General features: G+C 41.3%; 1 protein-coding gene across 2 annotated transcripts in view; it reads right to left on the bottom strand.

Annotated features, from left to right (window-relative positions):
- Window positions 1–18,363, bottom strand: part of SMARCD2 (SWI/SNF related BAF chromatin remodeling complex subunit D2) — a 54,646-nt gene that overhangs the window by 21,406 nt on the left and 14,877 nt on the right. For both annotated transcript variants that reach the window (XM_014069074.2, XM_087713517.1), the window contains exon 2: window positions 14,239–14,426. In XM_014069074.2, the coding sequence (XP_013924549.1) occupies window positions 14,239–14,426 (188 nt within the window). The remainder of the gene's footprint in view (window positions 1–14,238; window positions 14,427–18,363) is intronic.

The raw sequence follows: 18,363 nt of genomic DNA, 5'->3' as shown, positions 1-18,363 counted from the left end.
GTTCCTGTAAATGGACCAAATCCTTGAGTAGATGATCTATGTGTCCTTATACAGAAAATATTCCTCAAAACGGGGCAGGGGGACAATTCAGTCATTATAAACATAGAAGACTAATAGAAATGCTCAACGTGAGATATTACTATATGGAATACCAGTCATTTAACAAGTTGAAAACTAAACCCTTCACCCCAGGCATGCACTTATGCAAGTCCACTTTACTGCATTATATGGTGAGAAAGAGAAATAAAATTAGGGAAATATATGAATTACTATCCATACACTGTTCCACATTAAAGGTCGTAGTCCTCTATTTACAACCAGTTGCTTACAACTGACACACACCCCTCCCCCCCCCAAAAGCTACTTATGACTCAGTTTCAAAGTTACAGGTGCTGCTGCACTTCGCAGTCCCTTGCCGAAAATTTGAGAAGATTTGCCTTTACAGGCTCCACTGCATTGTAACAGAGCTATCTCTACATTATATCTAGCAACTGGAGAAGATTAGAGCCAAGGCATTGAGGCAATGCAAATTAAGTCAGCACACATTTTTGCTGACAAAAGTCTAAAAGAATGCACAACTAGAAGGAAGATCCTTTTGTCCTGAAGAATCAATGGGGGCTCTGGATTAATGGCAACGAGCCTCCAAATACCATTTATACTGCTAAGTCTCCATCTCCTGCTTTGTAATATCTCAGAAGTATATTACTGGTTACTATAAATGTGAGATGTGAATTAAAAATAACTTGATCTAGTCTAATAGAGCTATTCTAATGTCCTAAAAGAGAGAGAAGCTTCTTATAAGCATTACAAAAGGATTACATTCATCAGGCAAGCAGCCCCTCCCAAGCAGCAGTACTGTCTGCTGCTATTTGCACCTCCACCCATTTCCTTGTTTTCGACAATATTTTCTATTCTTCTCAGTAAATGTATTTAAATAATGTACTAACCAAGCCAATCAAAATTTATTGTTGATCAGTTAAGACTAGGTACTACAATCTAGCTGGGCAATTCTTTCATATTATTGGAGAGGATGCACTGTTTTAGGGAAGTGGATCATTTTACGTTTTGTTAAGGATTCAACAGAAAATGATCTGATCTTTGATTCATCAGGGAAGGCAACATGAGGATTATATTAATACTTCGAATCATGCCATTTCCACTAACTTAAGAGGTTGAGAAAGCCTGGTAAGTATTTTTGATTCTGGCTAACTGAAAACAGAACTTGAATGGATTCAATCTCTTTTTTGGCTTACCACAACAACAAGATCTCCAACAGTCCCTCCCTGTTGTGTTGGGAATTTGAAGCTAAACAAAGCATCCTGACAAAAGTTATGCTTCCAGAGAGACAAATAATTTTTACAAAATGCCATAGAACAATTCTAAATCTTATGGCATACCTTAACTAAATAATTTATCATAATAAAACAAACAAATAAATGCAGTCTCTTGATAATAGAAAAAATCATTAAAAGTCTAGTTCTCATTGCAATAGTAAATCTAAGTGGGCTACTTTCAGGCAACAGGTGAATATTCCTTCACATAGGAATCACATAGACAATGTAATATCATAATAAATTTCTCTCCATTTTAAAACGAGACAGAAAGACAGGAAACACTAGGCTTGAAACTGATAGCTGTGGTTTTCAATTGTAGAAATTTTAATATGGCTGCTATGCTCAGAAATGCTGAAAATACTAGTTAATACAAAAGGTAAATTATTCTTATTCCTTAACAGAAATATATTCATTAACTGTTTATATTTTCATTAATGAAACATATATTTTAGGGAATATAGATTAAAGTTACTCAGTAAAAGAGATAGCTTCTGATAACAAGACACCTGGTAGTCTCTCCATCAAGAGACTGAAGTACTGGCTGATTTGATCATAGGCTGATTCTGTTCTATAGGTTATGAAGTAAGCAACTCATGAAAACTTTTGCTTTTTAATAAAATAAAAGGTGCTAGCAAATTCCCCTGGCAGGGAGAAACAGACAAACAATGTTTGCAGAATGGGTTTTGTGATTCTTTGTTTAGTATTGCTAGTGATTCTGTTCTCCAACACCTAGGATAGGGAGGCCAGGGTTGTCAAAATCAGTTATTCATATATCCTCCTCTTCTACAGGCACACAATATTTTTCCAAGATGTGTTGGCAAAGAAGTATCTGGGACAAACGTGAAAGGTAACCAAAGCCTAACACAGAATATTACCTAGAATTCATATTACGTAGTTGTCTATGATATTTTATCATGCAAGGCATGTAGAAAAAAGGCGTCTTAGTTTCAACAAAGTTAAGGTTCTGTCAGGCTACAGCAATGTTCCTTTTGGATCTTTGGCCTGCCACTCTTGTTATTCTACTATGTTGTTTCTATAGTGGGGAATTGGGACGGGGATAGTATGGAGTAGAATATTATGTAGCCAAAATAAAATTCTTTTCTAGATTGCCAAGGTCATCCTTTGTCTTGGTACCTCGGCACCTGAAGGGAACTGGATGGGTGGAACTGCCAGCATGGCAGTGGAAGATTGGACCATGTGATGGACTTGTGTGTGTGTGGGGGGGGGGGGGGGGCAGAATCATGAACTTTAACTTGGGTGAGGAAAACTGAGAAGTTTCATATTCGGGTTTTCCCAGATGTGCCAGCATGGCTTTCTTAATAAATTGGAACTTTGAGGAGTACTTGGCCTTGGACTCTGATTTAATTTTGGATGCTATCTGAAATGCTGACATTAACCTGAATCTACCAAATACATAAGATTAAGAATGCCTAGCAAGAAATTTGCCCCAAAATTTCTAGGTCCATTCCAAATAGTGAAGATAATTAATCCAGTTACAGTTCAACTCAGTCTACCCAGAATTCTAGGGAAAATTTGCCCAGTATTCCATTGCAGCTTATTGAAGCCAGTAATTGGGTCCAGCATAAGGCAATCCACGCAGCCTCCCCCTCCTCCAATAGTGATAGGAGGAGAAACACACTATGAGGTAAAAAAGATTTTAGACTCCAGACTTTACAGGGGTCTCCTACAATATTGAACTGCCAGAGGACTGGAAAAGAGCTGATGTGGTTCCCATCTTCAAAAAAGGGGAAAAATAAATAAATCGATCATTGGTACCTATCTGAACATCGATTCTAATTATGAGAGTGGGAGGTGCTACCATCGGGCTATTGTCAATCCTGATTGATCCATAGACTGAGATAAATTGTTGCAGCCACTCCTCTACTCCTTCTGCCCACTTCCTCGAGATCGTAGGGAGTAAATCTGTGAATAAATATCACAACAAGGGTATCTCCTCCCCTGCCGCTACACTAGATAGGGTGGGAGGTAGCACCTCCCGCTCTCAGCATTAGAATCAACGTACAGGTAAGTACTCACGATCGTTCTCAATGGAGAGCGGGAGGTGCTACCATCGAGACATACCCAAGCTGCCGTCCCTAGGAAGGGAAATAAACTACAGATCTGTAGAGGCTGTGGGAGCCACTACCTGCTGCAACACTCTATGTCCAAATGATGCTTCAGCAGATGCATAACTGTCCAATCTATAATGTCAAATAAATGAAGTGGGAGATGCCCATGAAGCTGTCCTACAGATGTCTTCAAACAGCGCTCAAGTTACCCATGCCGCCGTGGTGGCTGCACTGCGAGTAGAATGCGCAGTAATACCTTGTGGTGGAACCTTGCCTTTGGGCTTGTAAGCTAAAGAAATAGCTTTTCTCAACCACCTGCCTATCGTGTTTGATATCACCCTAGCTCCCTGTGTAATGGTTGAAACGACACCAGAAGAGCTTCCGATTTACGGAATGAAGCCGTTCGCTTGAGATAAATTCTCAGTGCCCTACGAACATCCAGCCTGTGCCAGAGACACTCCCTAGTGTAAGACGGAGCTGGACAAAAGTTGGGCAACATTATCTCCTGTGCCCTATGAAATGGAGTATTAATTTTGTGTAGGAAACCAGGTCTACCGTAAGGTTACCCTATCCTGGTGGAAAATGCATAAATTGTTACGAGAAGATAGAGCCCCAAGCTCTGAAATGCGTCTAGCCGATGTTATGGCAATTAAAAATGTCACTTTCAGAGTCAGAAGCTGCAGGAAGATCATGCGAATCGGCTCAAAAGGAGTCTCTGTTATAGCCTGTGGAACCAAAGGCAAGTCCCATGTAGAAACCTATGTATAACCGGAAGGGCAAGATTGGCAGACCCTTTTAAAAACCTCCTAACTAAAGGAAGATGAGACAAGGGGGCCTGACCTTTGCCCGGCAGAATAGTGAAAAGTGCAGCCATTTGGCAGAGCACGGTGTTGAATGCTAGACCTTTGTCTAATCCATCTTACAAAAAATCTAAAGCTTGAAGCACCGAAGCATCCTCTGCAATAAGAGCATCTCAGCACATCCGTGTCCTCGGCCCCTCATGTCCAATATCTGGTCACAAATCTCGGTAGTTGAGAATTCACCAGAGTCGCAAAAAGACTGATTACCGGAGTCTCGAATCTGCAACAGATGTGTTGAGAGATGTCCAGGTAAAGTTGCCACTCCCCATGGTCCACTGTGGCTCGACTGAGCCATTCCGCCTGGTGATTGGCAGTCCCGGAAACGTGATTCACTATGATCGAAATCACGTGTCTCCACTCACGAGATCAGTCTGTGTGCCTCTGTCCACAGAGCCTTGGAAAGAGTCCCACCTTACCTGTTCACATGTGTCTTTGTGGCGATGTTGTCGGTGAGAAGTAACCCGTGCTTGTATTGCAAGTCGTGCTGGAAATGACGGAGGGCTAAGCCTTGAGCTCTAGATAGTTTATGTTGTGACATAGATCTGTCTTTGTCCAGCAGCCTTGCGTCATCTTTGAGCCCATCAACGCCCCCCAGGTAAAGAAACTTGCATCCATAGTCACGGTTTCTCTCATCAACTCTCTGAACTGCAACCCCCGGTTGAGTGTGACTGACAGCCACCACAGGAGCGATAGGCGGAGCTGCGGAGACACTGGAATGGCTAAAGGAGAGTTGCTCATCATTTCTTTTTGATATGGGATTAAGACCCACTGTAATGTCCTGGCATGAAACCGTGCCCAGGGAACTATCCCTATACACGATATCATTGTTCGCAAAAGACTTGAAAAGTCTACTATAGGGACCATCCTCCGGATAAGGATCTCCCATACTAATTGTTATAACTTGGACCTACGTTCTTGCAATAGAAAAACCACCCCTTCCCTGGAGTCAATTACTGCTCCTGGATGTAGTAACTTAGTAGTGGGATTTAGGTGGCTTTTATCAAAATTGACTGAGAATCCGACCTGTTGGAGGGTGTCAATGGTGAGTTGGAGATCCCTTAGAGACTGCTCATAAGAATGAGCCTGCACTAAGACATCATCCAGGTAAAGTTGCAGTCGTGCAGGTATTGACCTAAGGTAGGTTGCCACCGCTGCTATGACCTTGGTGAATGTCCTCGGGGCTGAAGCCAGACCAAATGGTAATAGCAATAGCAATAGCAGTAGACTTATATACCGCTTCATAGGCCTTTCAGGCCTCTCTAAGCGGTTTACAGAGAGTCAGCATATTGCCCCCAACAATCTGGGTCCTCATTTTACCCACCTCGGAAGGATGGAAGGCTGAGTCAACCCTGAGCCGGTGAGATTTGAACCGCTGACCTGCTGATCTAGCAGTAGCCTGCAGTGCTGCATTTAACCACTGCGCCACCTTGGCTCTATACTGATAATGAGCTCCCTCTTTAGCGAACCTAAGATACCTACGATGGGAAGGCAAGATCGGAATATGTAGGTACGCTTCGATGAGGTCTATGGAGGCCATGAAGTCACCCTGTATAATACCTTGTAAGATGGAACCCAACAACACCATTTTAAATCGGTGGTATACAATAAATTTGTTCCGACATTTCAGATCTATGATCACTCCCCCCCCCAACTCTTCAGAACTATAGAAAGGTTGGAATAAAACTCTAACCCTTGCTCCTCCAAGGGAACTGTCTCTATTGCCCGAATTTCCTATAAGTGTTGAATTGCGAGCCGAACAAGATCACGTTTTACCGGGTTCCAGGAAGAAGGGAAAGACATGAAGAAATTGGGAGGGGAATAGAGAAATTCCAGTCTGAGGCCCTGTTGCACAGTAGCGAGGACCTAAGTGTCCGTCGTTATGTGTTCCCATTGTGACGCAAACTGATACAGGCGGCTGCCTATGGGAAGTGGGGGATTTGACTCATTTCCCTCTGCAGAAGGGATGAACCCCCCCACCCCAACAAAAGGGCTGTTTAGCTTGACTCTGACCTCTATTCATGTCCTGGAAATAATTCCTGGACTGGAACCTATCCCCCTGCAGCCATAATTCCTGTTCCTGTATTTTGTTGTGGCTGCAACAATTGCAGGAGCTCACCTCCCCGGAGGATGCCCGCACAATGAAGGATCTCCGTAAGATTATTGCAGCAAGCAATATTCTGCGGATGCCCCTCTTGATTCTGTTAAATTTGCTTCTCAAGCTTTGTCTGCCTCTATAGCCTCAAGACGTCTCCTGTGGCTGAAAAACTGGCAGGTTGATAATAAGTCGAAGTTTCACGTAACATCAGCACCATATGCTGGCAGAAACCTCTTTGGTGAATCCTTGGATCCAATTTTGGTTGGGAACAAGGAGAAAAAGTTCTCCCATCTATAACCAAATGCCAGGGGACATATCCCGCGCCATATTGCAGACAACATTTCTTCCGTCCCCCTGTGTCCGAATTTTAACAGAACAGGGCGGGGCATAACCTTTTCCTAGGGGGTCACAGCAACACCTGTAATAACAACACAAATAATTCATACACCATTCGAAAGCCCATCAAAAACTGAGTTTATTGACACGATTTAATAGTCAGTATGACCACCATTAGCCCTTCGAACAGCATTCAAACGAGGTGGATAAGAACACAACAAATCTTCAAACAGTTCCGTCCGATTTTCCAGATTTTTCAACACAGTTTCCAAATTCATTCTCAAAGTTTCAACCGAATATCGATTTTGACCTTGCTCCTGAATCATCAGAGCTTCCACTTCATCCTTAATTATGGCCCCAATGTTCTCTGCCGGATTGAGATCTGGCGAATTTCCCGGCCAGACGTCATTGCCCCAAAATTCGACATTGTTTTCCTTTAACAATTGCTGAGTCGCATTTGCACGCATGCAAGGAGCTTAGTCATGAAGAAAGACAGCCTCACCAACCACCAAGACATTGTCTGGATCACTGAGAAATGGAATGACATTCTCCAATAAAATTTTCTCACGGAAATAACTGCCATCCCAGGATTCCCCTTTATCCTTCAAAACCCAATGCAGTTTCTTGGCTGTGAAAATGACGAAAATCCCGATGCAAGTCGGATTGCGAACGATTTGTCGATATCGTTCATGTTTGGCGATGTCGTCGACGTCTTTAGCCCAAATTTGATCGTTCTGGAAATTCGGTTTTCGAATGGCATAAACGAAGAATTCGTCAGATGGCGCCAAATGAAGAAAATCTTCCTCGGTCCATTCAGACAACCAATCGCACAACCAAAGCCGATCTTGAACGTGTGTTTGAGTTTTCAATGGTTTGCAAATGACGTGGAATGGCTTCAAACCTTCTCGTTCTCGATATCGGCCGATTGTCCTTTGATCAACTCGTTTTCCACGAATTTGAAGGATTTCTTGGGCCACTTTTCGGTTTCCTTTTCGTTGTTTGCGACTGCCAGTTGCAATGATGGCTTTGCTTTCTTGGGACAGTTGCAGAGGACGCCCTTCTCCAAATTTTGTGAAACATTCTTGGGCTGTTTTGTTCCAATTATCAGTAACCCAATCCGGATGACGTTTCAATTTGTTTGCAATCCATTTTTGATTGATAAACGTCGCTCCAGCATCGCGAGCCTCTCGAAAGGCAATGCATTTTATTCTGTCAATGATCCTTTGTTCTTCCGAATCGAATTTTCCAGCCATTCTTAAAGCAAATTTAACATTTAATAGCTCATTCAATTCAGTTTTTTATGGGCTTTAAAATGAGGTGTCGCGGAAGTTGTAAACTGCTGTCGATCTTGCTGTGACCCCCTAGGAAAAGGTTATGCCCCCCCCTGTAGTTCTATTGAAAAAGGAGGCAGCGGCTGCTGCCTTAATGGCCCAAGCTGAAGCCTGAAAACCCTTCCTGAGGATGCGTTCCGCTTTCTTATCCTCAGGCTTCAGCTTGTCTGCTATATCTCCTATCGCTGCTGAGGATGATAGGGCCGCGACAGGCGTCTTAATCGTAGGCATCTGGAGTGCCTGGGAGAAAGCCTGATTCATATTATAAAACCTCCTGTCATATTGTTATGTTTCATTTTTTTTGTCTGTACCCCCCCTTCCCTGATTTGATTTGTTAGCCGCCCTGAGTCCCCTTCGGGGAAAAGGGCGGCATATAAATATAATAAAATGAAAAATGAAGTGAAATGAAATTTACCCCAGGATTTGGGAATGTGCCAGGTTGGGCCCACAGACGTTTGACCACCTCCAAAAAAAGAGGTGGAGCTGGAACTTCCTCCTCATCTAGGGATGTCTTGGTGAACATAGTCTGAGTTAAGTCTTTTCGAGGGTCAGGAGCGGGAAGAGTAGAATCTCCGCCCAGCTTAGTTTTAGATTTTGCCTTGCTTAATAACTGCTTAAATAAGGAAGACTGAAAGAGACCAGCAAAAGTTGGGGTGTCCTGCTTTCCTGCATCCTCATCGTCTGACATTACTAACTTGCACACGGGCTCTTCTCCAGTCACTGACCCCTCACTAGTTAAAGAGGGTGATCCCGGGACATCCACCTCTCTAGGTGGAGGAGTCATCTCTGACCTCTTATTTACCACTGGTATCAGTTCTGGATGAGATTGAGATTTCTTGGGACCTGAATCTTCTCTATTCTGATTTTTCATGCCTGAGGCAATGCCATGGGATATTGCATATGCAATTAACTTTTTAATATTAGGAGGCAAATTTTGTAGAGCCTCATAATCATCATCTATGTCCTCAGGAAGTTCAGATTGAGGGGCCAAAGTGGAATGAGGAATTAAGAAATCCTGTGAAGAGCCCTCTAAAGGATCTCCCATTACACTCCTAATGGCCCTAGGGAGTCAGAGGCCGAGGGGGAAATATCTATCCCAAAACGTCCACCCTCTCTGTTCAGAGATGGGCTAAGGATGAGCCAGGGCTAGAGGCTCTGGAAGGAGACGTGTTACCACGCTCCTGTTGATCTTGGAGCAATCGTTCCACCCGGACCACACGTTTTTCCAGAGCACGTTGTCTACATTATTCGTCCCGTAGGACAGCCCTGGACAGTCTCTGTGCCAGTGGTCATTGCGGTCTTGACCTAGGTCTAGCCCCGGAAGCTGAAACCTCAGAGTCCTGAGGTTCAGATGTTCCCTCCTGTCTGGGATCCATTCTTGCAATTTCCCTGTCAGGTGTGTTCCACTGCTAATCCTGCGGAAAAAATCCACCCAATGGGTTCTCCTTCCCCTGCGACTTGTGGCCCAACAGATCTTAATGTCCAAAGTCAAGTTCAGCCTACTCTCCTAACTACAAGTCTTGTGGTGTTACAAAATGGCCACCGCTTCTCTTTCAGAGTCCAAAATGGCCACCGGCTCAGATAACAGCCACCCAGTTCGTTAGAAATTGTGGGTGACTAAAATAAGTGCTTGAAGGCCACAGCAAAGCAAAACCGCACTCAGCCAATTTGCAGGGAGCCCCCTACAAGATCAACGCCAGCGCGATTCCCTATGTCAAGAAATTGCACTTTTTTTGGTGGCGGCTGCTGACTCGCTGCAATGGAAGCAGAATATCTGTCAGGAAACGTTTTTTTAAAAGATATCGCGGCTTTTCCCGCTACCCAGGGCTCACCACATGAGTCAGCAACGTTTAACCTGTCAGCCACCCTCTTACCTCCGCAATGGAGCCTCAATGTTCTATTAAAGCTGTTGGATCCAGCCGATTGCAATCTGGCACCATGCGAGGTGGTGACGATGCCCGACGCTTTCCTCGCTCACCCCAACATACAATTAAGGTGTTGAAGAAAAAATTAGTATTAAAGATCGAATTAGCCTAATCAATTGTCAATTTTAGTAAAGATTGGAAGAAAACAGCAACAGCTAAGAAACTACCAGCCTATATGGACCATAGACTGAGAGGAACTGGGAAGAAGGAGTAGAGGAGTGGCTGCAACAATTTGTCTCAGTCTATGGACTAATCAGGATTGACGATAGTCCGATAAGAGCACCTCACGCTCTCCATCATTGAGAACCAGGAAACTACAGACCTATCAGCCTGACCTCAATACCGGGAAAGATTCTGAAAAAGATAATCAAGCAACAAATTAGCAAACACCTAGAGGTAAACAAAGTAATAGCCAAAAGGCAATATGGGTTTGTCAAAAACAGATCATGCCAGACTAATCTTGTTGCATTCTTTGACAAAGTGACAAAATTAGTGAACCAGAGGAATGCTATCGATATAGTTTATTTGGACTTCAGTAAGGTAGACCACAACCTACTACTAGATAAAAGTAGAAGAATGTCGGTTGGACAGCATCACTACCAGATGGATTCGTAACTGGCCGACCAACCGCACTCAATGTGCAGTCCTCAATGGAACTGTATCTACATGGAGGGAAGTATGCAGTGGAGTACCCTAAGGCTCTGTTTTAGGCCCAGTACTCTTCAACATCTTCATCAATGATTTGGATGAGGGAATCAATGGGGAACTCATCAAATTTGACACCAAGCAGGCAGGAAGAGCCAATACTCCAGAAGATAGGCTTAAGATACAGAAGGATCTTGACAAACTTGAACACTGGGCACTATCTAATAAAATGAAATTCAATGATGAAAAGAGTAAGGTTCTACAATTAGGTAAGAAAAATGAAATGCACAGGTACAGTATTGTCAGTGATGGCAAACATTTTTTGGCTCACGTGCTATAAGTGGGGGGAGCATACGGGGGGTCATGCGGGGCGTGCCGCACCCATAATGCAATGTGCGACCCCCCCAGTGCGCATGCACGCATGACAGGCACAACCCATTTTTTGCATGCCTTTTTCGCCCCCACCCCAGGCTCCAGAGGCTTTATAGGACCCTGGGGAGGGTGAAAAAACCCTTCCCCGCCTCCCTGGAGGCCCTCTGGAGCCTTCAGGGACCTTCAAGAGGCTTCCCTGAAGGCTCCAGAGGACTAAAAATGAACCTATGAGCAAACTGGAAGTGACTTTTGGTTTGCTCGTAGGGTCAATTTTAGTCCTACGGAACATTCAGGGAAGCCTCCTGAAGGCTCCAAAGGGCTTAAATTGACTCTACAAACCGGAGGTTCGGGAATGGACTGGTTTTTTTGCGCTCCGGAGGTTTCAGGGAAGCTCCTGAAGCCTCTGGATGACCTACGGGGGAGGAGCAGGGGGGACTGTTTTCACCCTCTCTAGGCTCCTTTAAAGCATCTGGAGAGAGGGAGGGCGAAAAATGGCTTTATAAAAGGCTGAACTCAGCTGACAGGGCAACTCCTCGCGTGCCCTGACAACTGGCTCTGCGTGCCACCTGTGGCACACTTGCCATAGGTTCGCCATCCCGGGTATAGGTGGTATCTTGCTCAGTAGTAGTAACTGTGAGAGGGATTTTGGAGTACTAGTGGACAACCATTTAAATATGAGCCAGCAGTGTGCCGCAGCTGCCAAAAAAGTCAACACAGTTCTAGGCTACATAAACAGAGGGATAGAATCAAGATCACGTGAAGCGTTAATACCACTTTATAATGCCTTGGTAAGGCCACACTTGGAATACTGCATTCAGTTTTGGTCGCCATGATGTAGAAAAGATGTGGAGACTTTAGAAAGAGTGTAGAGAAGAGCAACAAAGATGATTAGGGGACTGGAGACTAAAACATATGAAGAACGGTTGCAGGAATTGGATATGTCTAGTTTAATGAAAAGAAGGACTAGGGGAGACATGAAAGCAGAGTTCCAATATCTCAGGGGTTGCCACAAAGAAGAGGGAGTCAAACTATTCTCCAAAACACCTGAGGGTAGAACAAGAAGCAATGGGTGGAAACTAATCAAGGAGAGAAGCAACTTAGCACTGAAGAGAAATTTCCTGACAGAACAATTAATCAGTGGAACAGCTTGCCTCCAGAAGTTGTGAATATCCAAACACTGGAAGTCTTTAAGAAGATGTTGGATAGCCATTTGTCTGAAACGGTATAGGGTTTGCTGCCTAGGCAAGGGTTGGACTAGAAGGCCTCCAAGGTCCCTTCCAACTCTGCTATTGTATTGTATTGTAATATTTACTACATTGGAAGGGTACCCTTTGTCTGAGGCTACTTGGGTGAAAAGTTGGAACCTAAAATCTGATTAATTAGTAAAACAATCCCATGATAAATTTCCCGATAAGCCAAGCTTCCCCCCCCCCCCCGGGGGGGAGGGAGAGGTGGTTAATTCTGTTATGTTAACCCCTACATTATTCTCTTTGCAGGAAATGTTTCTTTTCTGAAGAGAGGCTACTTGTCAGGCCTGCAGCCATGTTCCTTTTGGATCTTTGGCCTGCCACACTTCTATTACTCTACTATGCTGTTTCTATAGTGAGGAATTGGGAAGGAGGATAGTATGGAGTAGAAAGTTATGTATCTAAAATAAAATTCCTTTCTAGATTTTCAAGGTCATCCTTTGTCTTAGCACCTCGCCACCTGACGGGAACTGGATAGGTGGAATTGCCAGCATGGCAGTGGAAGATTGGACCATGTGGTGGACTTGTGTGTGGGGGGGCAGGATCATGAACTTTAACTTGGGTGAGGAAAACTGAGAAGTTTCAGATTTGGGTTTTCCCAGATGTGCCTGCATGGCTCTCTTAATAAATTGAAACTTTGAGCAGTACTTGGCCTTGGACTCCGATTTAATTTTGGATACTATCTGGAACACTGACAGGTGCAAATTTACTGGGCCTGCAAAGTTAATTGGGTACATGAGCCAAACAAGTCTCTTCTTACCCCTGATCCCATAAATATATAAATATATATATATAAATAAAAATATAATGAATTATACAACTTTTCTTGTCCCTTCATTTATCTTGAAATAGCCATTTCAAGATAAATGAGCTGTGGTGGTGCAGTGGTTAGAATGCAGTCCTGCAGGATACTTCTGCTAACTGCATGTTGCCCACTGTTTGGCAGTTCGATTATCACCGGCTCAAAGTTGACTCTGCCTTCCATCCTTCTGAGGTCGGTAAAATGAGGACCCAGACTATTTGGGGCAATATGCTGACTCTGTAAATCGCTTAGACAGGGCTGTAAAGCACTGTGAAGTGGTATATAAGTCTAAATGCTACTACTATTGCTTTCTGCTCAATACTAGAGTCTGCCCAATTAGTTTTGCATAGCAGTGATATGGGATAAAGTACTCTACAGTTTGGTATAAGCCCTTCCCTTAACAATACAATTTCTCTGCAATTTTTACCTCATACTGTAAGTACTATTTGTTCAGCACAGTCATGACTTTAAATGGTTGCTGAACAGGACTACCTGTATCCATTTCGTCAGTATATATCACTGAAGCAAGGGAGAACTTTAAGATGGAAGAGATTTGGGGAGGAAAAGGAATAGAAAGTAAAACTTTTCTATCTTTATAAATATCACACATTTTAAGACAAGTTTTATATACAGATGATTAAACATAAAACAATATATAACTATCTTTTCCACTCTTTTATTCACATATTTATTCAAAATGTATGTGTCTGTATCAAATATACACAATCATAAAAGACTCTTGATAGTTCAAACTAATAAATAGAACACAATAACAAATAGAATGCAGAACATATAAGTGGTCCTTGGTTAACACTGGTAATCAGGTACAGAATTTCCATTGTAAATCAATGTGATTACAAAGGGAAATATTGTGCTAAACTAGCTCCTTAGTAAAGCAGGCCTGGCACTCCCTGAATATTGTTATTAAGCATATCACTCGGGATCATATTCATATAACCGTGACTTCCATCTTCCTGCAGGCTTCCCCTTTTATGTGGAGGAAGATTGCAAATTGCCATCATGTCACACACTGCAACATTCTGAAATCTGGGCCAATTGCTGAGCACCCAGATCACAATCAGTGATAGTCAGAACTTTGAGGATAGTCATAAATAATAATTGTTCAATGTTGTCCTAAGTTCAAACAGTTGTTGAATGAGTGGTCACTAACTCATGATCACCTGAACAACCAATATTCCACCTATTTCATCTACATTCTTACCCTCGCCTTTGTGTAAGTGCTGGAGGTGGTTGTGCCTGAGGAACAAGTAGACGCTTTCGGAAGGGATCCATCAGGGATGGTGGCATTCCAGGTCTCATTGAAGAGGCTGTACCATATGGAGAGCCTGAAGGGGATCCCACTTGTAATCCTGCCATAGGCATCCTTCCACCGGGCAACATTCCAGGACGCTGGTGTGAAAGAAAAAAAATAGGCATTTTAGAAAATTTGATTGTGCAACTATCAAGAATTCATTGGAAGCTTAAAAGACATATTATCAAACAAAGTTTGATAAAATATGTAATGCTGTAAGGTAAATAGTAAGCCCAAGAATTTCATCCCAGCTTGTTCTTCAAAAGCTTTTCATGTGGGAAAGAATTAAAGCAAGAAAAACAAAATTACAATTGCATATTAAAAACACAGAAAAAATTACTCAATAAAGGCTGGAATCTGCAATGACAAGTGTAATAAAAAGCCCAAGAATTAGAAACCCTCATATAAAAGTAGTACAATATGCACACATTTCTTACTTAAAGGCATAACAAAGAAAAAAAACACAGCATGACAAAATGGAAGTAAAATAACAGTTACATTGCAATGATGGAAGGAACTATGGGCTAAATCCACATTTACATCAAAGTTGTAACTTAAAGGAAAATTAAGTTGGAGTTGTTTACCATCTATATTGGTACATATTATACATTCATCATAATCATTTCTAGCCATTATCTATTCACTGCATGTTTCCAACTATCATTCTAGCCATTGTCTATCTTCTGCATGTTTCCAACCAATATGGTCTTGAGCTTTCTTTTGCCAATTGGGCCCACAATACTTACTGATGTCATTAATTCATTTTGATTTAGGTCTCTTTTGTGGATGCTTTTTATCAAATGGAATCCATTCTATACCTGCCTTACTCCACCTACAATCAGTTCTTCTTGCTATGTCACCAGCACATTTCCATTTCAATTCTTTTACTCTCTTGATGATATTGTATACTTTCGTTTGTTCACTAATCCATGTGTTGGTCTTTTTATCTTATCTTGTAATGCCAGGCATGTATCTTTCTATGGTTCTTTGCACCACTTGTAGCTTTTGTGTCTATTGTGAGGTTATTGTCCATGTTTCGCTGGCATATGATAGAACATGTAGCACTCATTGATCGAAAACATTTCTCTTCAAGCATAGGAGAAGCATGTTTGAATGGTTATTATACATTATATATTATTGATGGTACGCAACTTCAATAATTTCTTATATATACAAATTATATTATTATTGTTATTACATTTTTATCTCATCATATAACCACATATAAGTACAAACAAACACACATATACACTCTCCAGGTGGTTCTTAATACTGGTACTACTATTTCCTATTTTCCACACAACAGTGCTATGATTGTGCTGAGACAGAATTACTAGCTCAAAATCACTCGGTTGGCTTCTATATCTAAAAGAAGCCTAGAATTCAGTCTTCTGGTTTCTAGGCCAGCACTTTAATAACTACAGCAATCCGTCCCTCTAATTCCAAGACAATTCAAAGATGTAATTCTAAGACAAGATTTATTACATGTGATTGACATGTAAAATAATGCAAAAACATTTGAAAGACATATATGTAGAAGATCTTGAAATGAAGCTACAACTTTTACTACTGGATATAATCTCAGAAAAAAAATCAAAGAGAAATGTAGCAATTTAATGAAATAAATGCTTACAGCAGAAAGAAAAGTGGAAGAAAAATACAATCCTATCAATATCTCATTGGAACATAAATGGTGAATATATAGCAATGACAAAAACTAACAATGTACAAGTGGTCCTTACTTACTGACCATTCAAAGTTATGGTGGTGGTGAAAAAATAACTTTATGATCCATTTATGCCTTTGCATCATCCCTCAATCATGTAATCTCCATAATACTAGTACGTGTTGTCCAGTGCTTGGGGTTTTTCTCCCCCTCTTGCAGAGCATAGAGATTGGAAAGAAAGGGATTTCAAGAAAGTAAGCTGTTCGCTATTTAAAAAACAGACTAAAGCAATGCAATTACAACAACAGGTCAGGGCTGGGAGCTATAGATGCACTATGCAAATAGCTTACACTACTTTCTTGAAATTTCTTTCTCCCCAATTTCTCTCCTGTGTAAAGGGCACTGGGGGGGGGGGAAGTAATTTCTGTAACCAATCTCTCCTTTGCCTGATCCTTTCCTGCTGCTGTCATAATCACACTGCTCTCAATGTGAAGAAGATAAGCTTTTCCAAAGAAATATTAAGAATATACATATTTGTCTAATGGAATCTTCAGCCTCTTCACAAAATTACAATCCTAAAGTAATTGTGATAGCTAAACAAGTTTAGGATAGTTATATACCATAGGTGTGCCTGGAATGAGCAACAGAGCTAGCAGACTTTTTCCCTTTAGTGTGTATTTCAGATTTTGAAACAATATTGTAGGATTCTTTCAAAACTGTTGACACGAGAAGGCTTGTCGATTCATAAAATGGCTGCCAGTGTGGATGTAGCCATCCATCCAACATCCATTTATCAGAAAGTAAACTGGATATGGTGCAATTTACTACCCTAGCTCCCAGCTAACCATTCTCTAGTCACATGTTACCTCAGCCTTATGACCAAAGACAATGTACAGGCTGTGATAAAGTGTTGTAATGTACCTTCTTACGTACTGATGCCAAATTTAACCACATGCATCGTATATTGCTAATAAGTAGAGAGCTGTTAACATTTAGGAGACAAGACATTTTCTATCACTGTTATGCCAGAAGTCTTATGCTTAATAAAACTTTGGAGAAGAATCATAATAACACAATCCTGAGTTAAGTGATAACCTGCCTGAAGTTTCACTTCTGACTACATCTCTCTCCTGTGCCCAGAAAAATGACCTTTTTAGTTAATTTAATTGCCAGTCTGAAGCAATTACTCTGCTCCTTATAGCCTGTTGCCAGTCATGTTAAACTACAGTTCTTTCAGTTGTGTGAGTCACCTAGGTAAAATGCCAAGCTGTTTAGGAATCACAATTACAGCTAATACATCAAATAATCACCAGGTTAGGGAAGGGCAGCCTAACCCTTCAGATCTGAAAGGACCAGCCTTCCAGATAAATGTATTAGAGGCACAAGGGTAGAAAACATTAATAAATGCATATTTGAAGATGTTAACTCACCATAAAATCTCCCTAGCTTGCTTTGATTAAATAAAAGTAAAATGTACGCTTAACAATGGATTATATGGATGGGTAATTGTGAAACTAAAGTTCCTCCATTCAATTTCAAGCCATATATGGCAAAAAAAAGAAGAAGAAGAAGAAACAGCATATTTTTATTTTCTTGAATTGCGCCAAAAACAGTCTTCCTCCCTACCTCAAACTCATATGTGCACACTTTCCATTATCCTGAGGACAGAAACATGGAACTGAAACCAAAGTTAGAAGATGACAGGGAAAACTCCACCCTATTTTAAAATGAGATAGTCATACTTGCACAATAGGAACTTTAAAGGTTTCAGTTGCCTATGTGCTCTTAAGAAAAGACACATGGAGCTGAGGGCCAACAGTATGAATTATGAAGCAGAAAAGTTCCAATTCAAATGCTTTACTGCATTTAGATATTCACACATTTCAAATAAAGAGACTATACTATATTAAAAATCAGCAACTGTAAAATTAATGGGCAATCTGCCCATGTATTGATGTGACAAAGAATATGAATAAATAAGACTACTAAATCAAAGGAAAGGTAATCTAATGTAAAGATTGAATTCATATTTAACATAAGTACTAATTTTCTTTTAATGGTTTCTTCTGTTATTCACAGGCTTATCATCTCCAATATAAATTATATGGAAATAATATAACCAATTTGATTGGTAATCATGACATCTTTCTCCTGTATTAATTCATTTAATCCTTCTGGAAAGCCATCACTAGATCTTCTGACAATGAATGCCAGGTTTAAATATGGGCTGAACAAAGTTATTCTTTATATCTATCCTGAATTTTTCATCATTCAGTTTGATCACAGATTTCAATATTATGACAATGAAAAGCTTTTCCCCAGCTACTTAATAAATTGCAGTAATTTGAGAATAACACTAGTTCTTTTAC

The sequence above is a fragment of the Thamnophis sirtalis genome, unplaced genomic scaffold (genome assembly GCF_051295495.1).
Source record: "Thamnophis sirtalis isolate CommonGarterSnake01/CBP01778 unplaced genomic scaffold, rThaSir2_p1.2 scaffold_4, whole genome shotgun sequence".
Taxonomy (NCBI): domain Eukaryota; kingdom Metazoa; phylum Chordata; class Lepidosauria; order Squamata; family Natricidae; genus Thamnophis; species Thamnophis sirtalis.
Note: the sequence above shows the minus strand (reverse complement) of the source record. Positions and strands in the feature narration are given on the sequence as shown.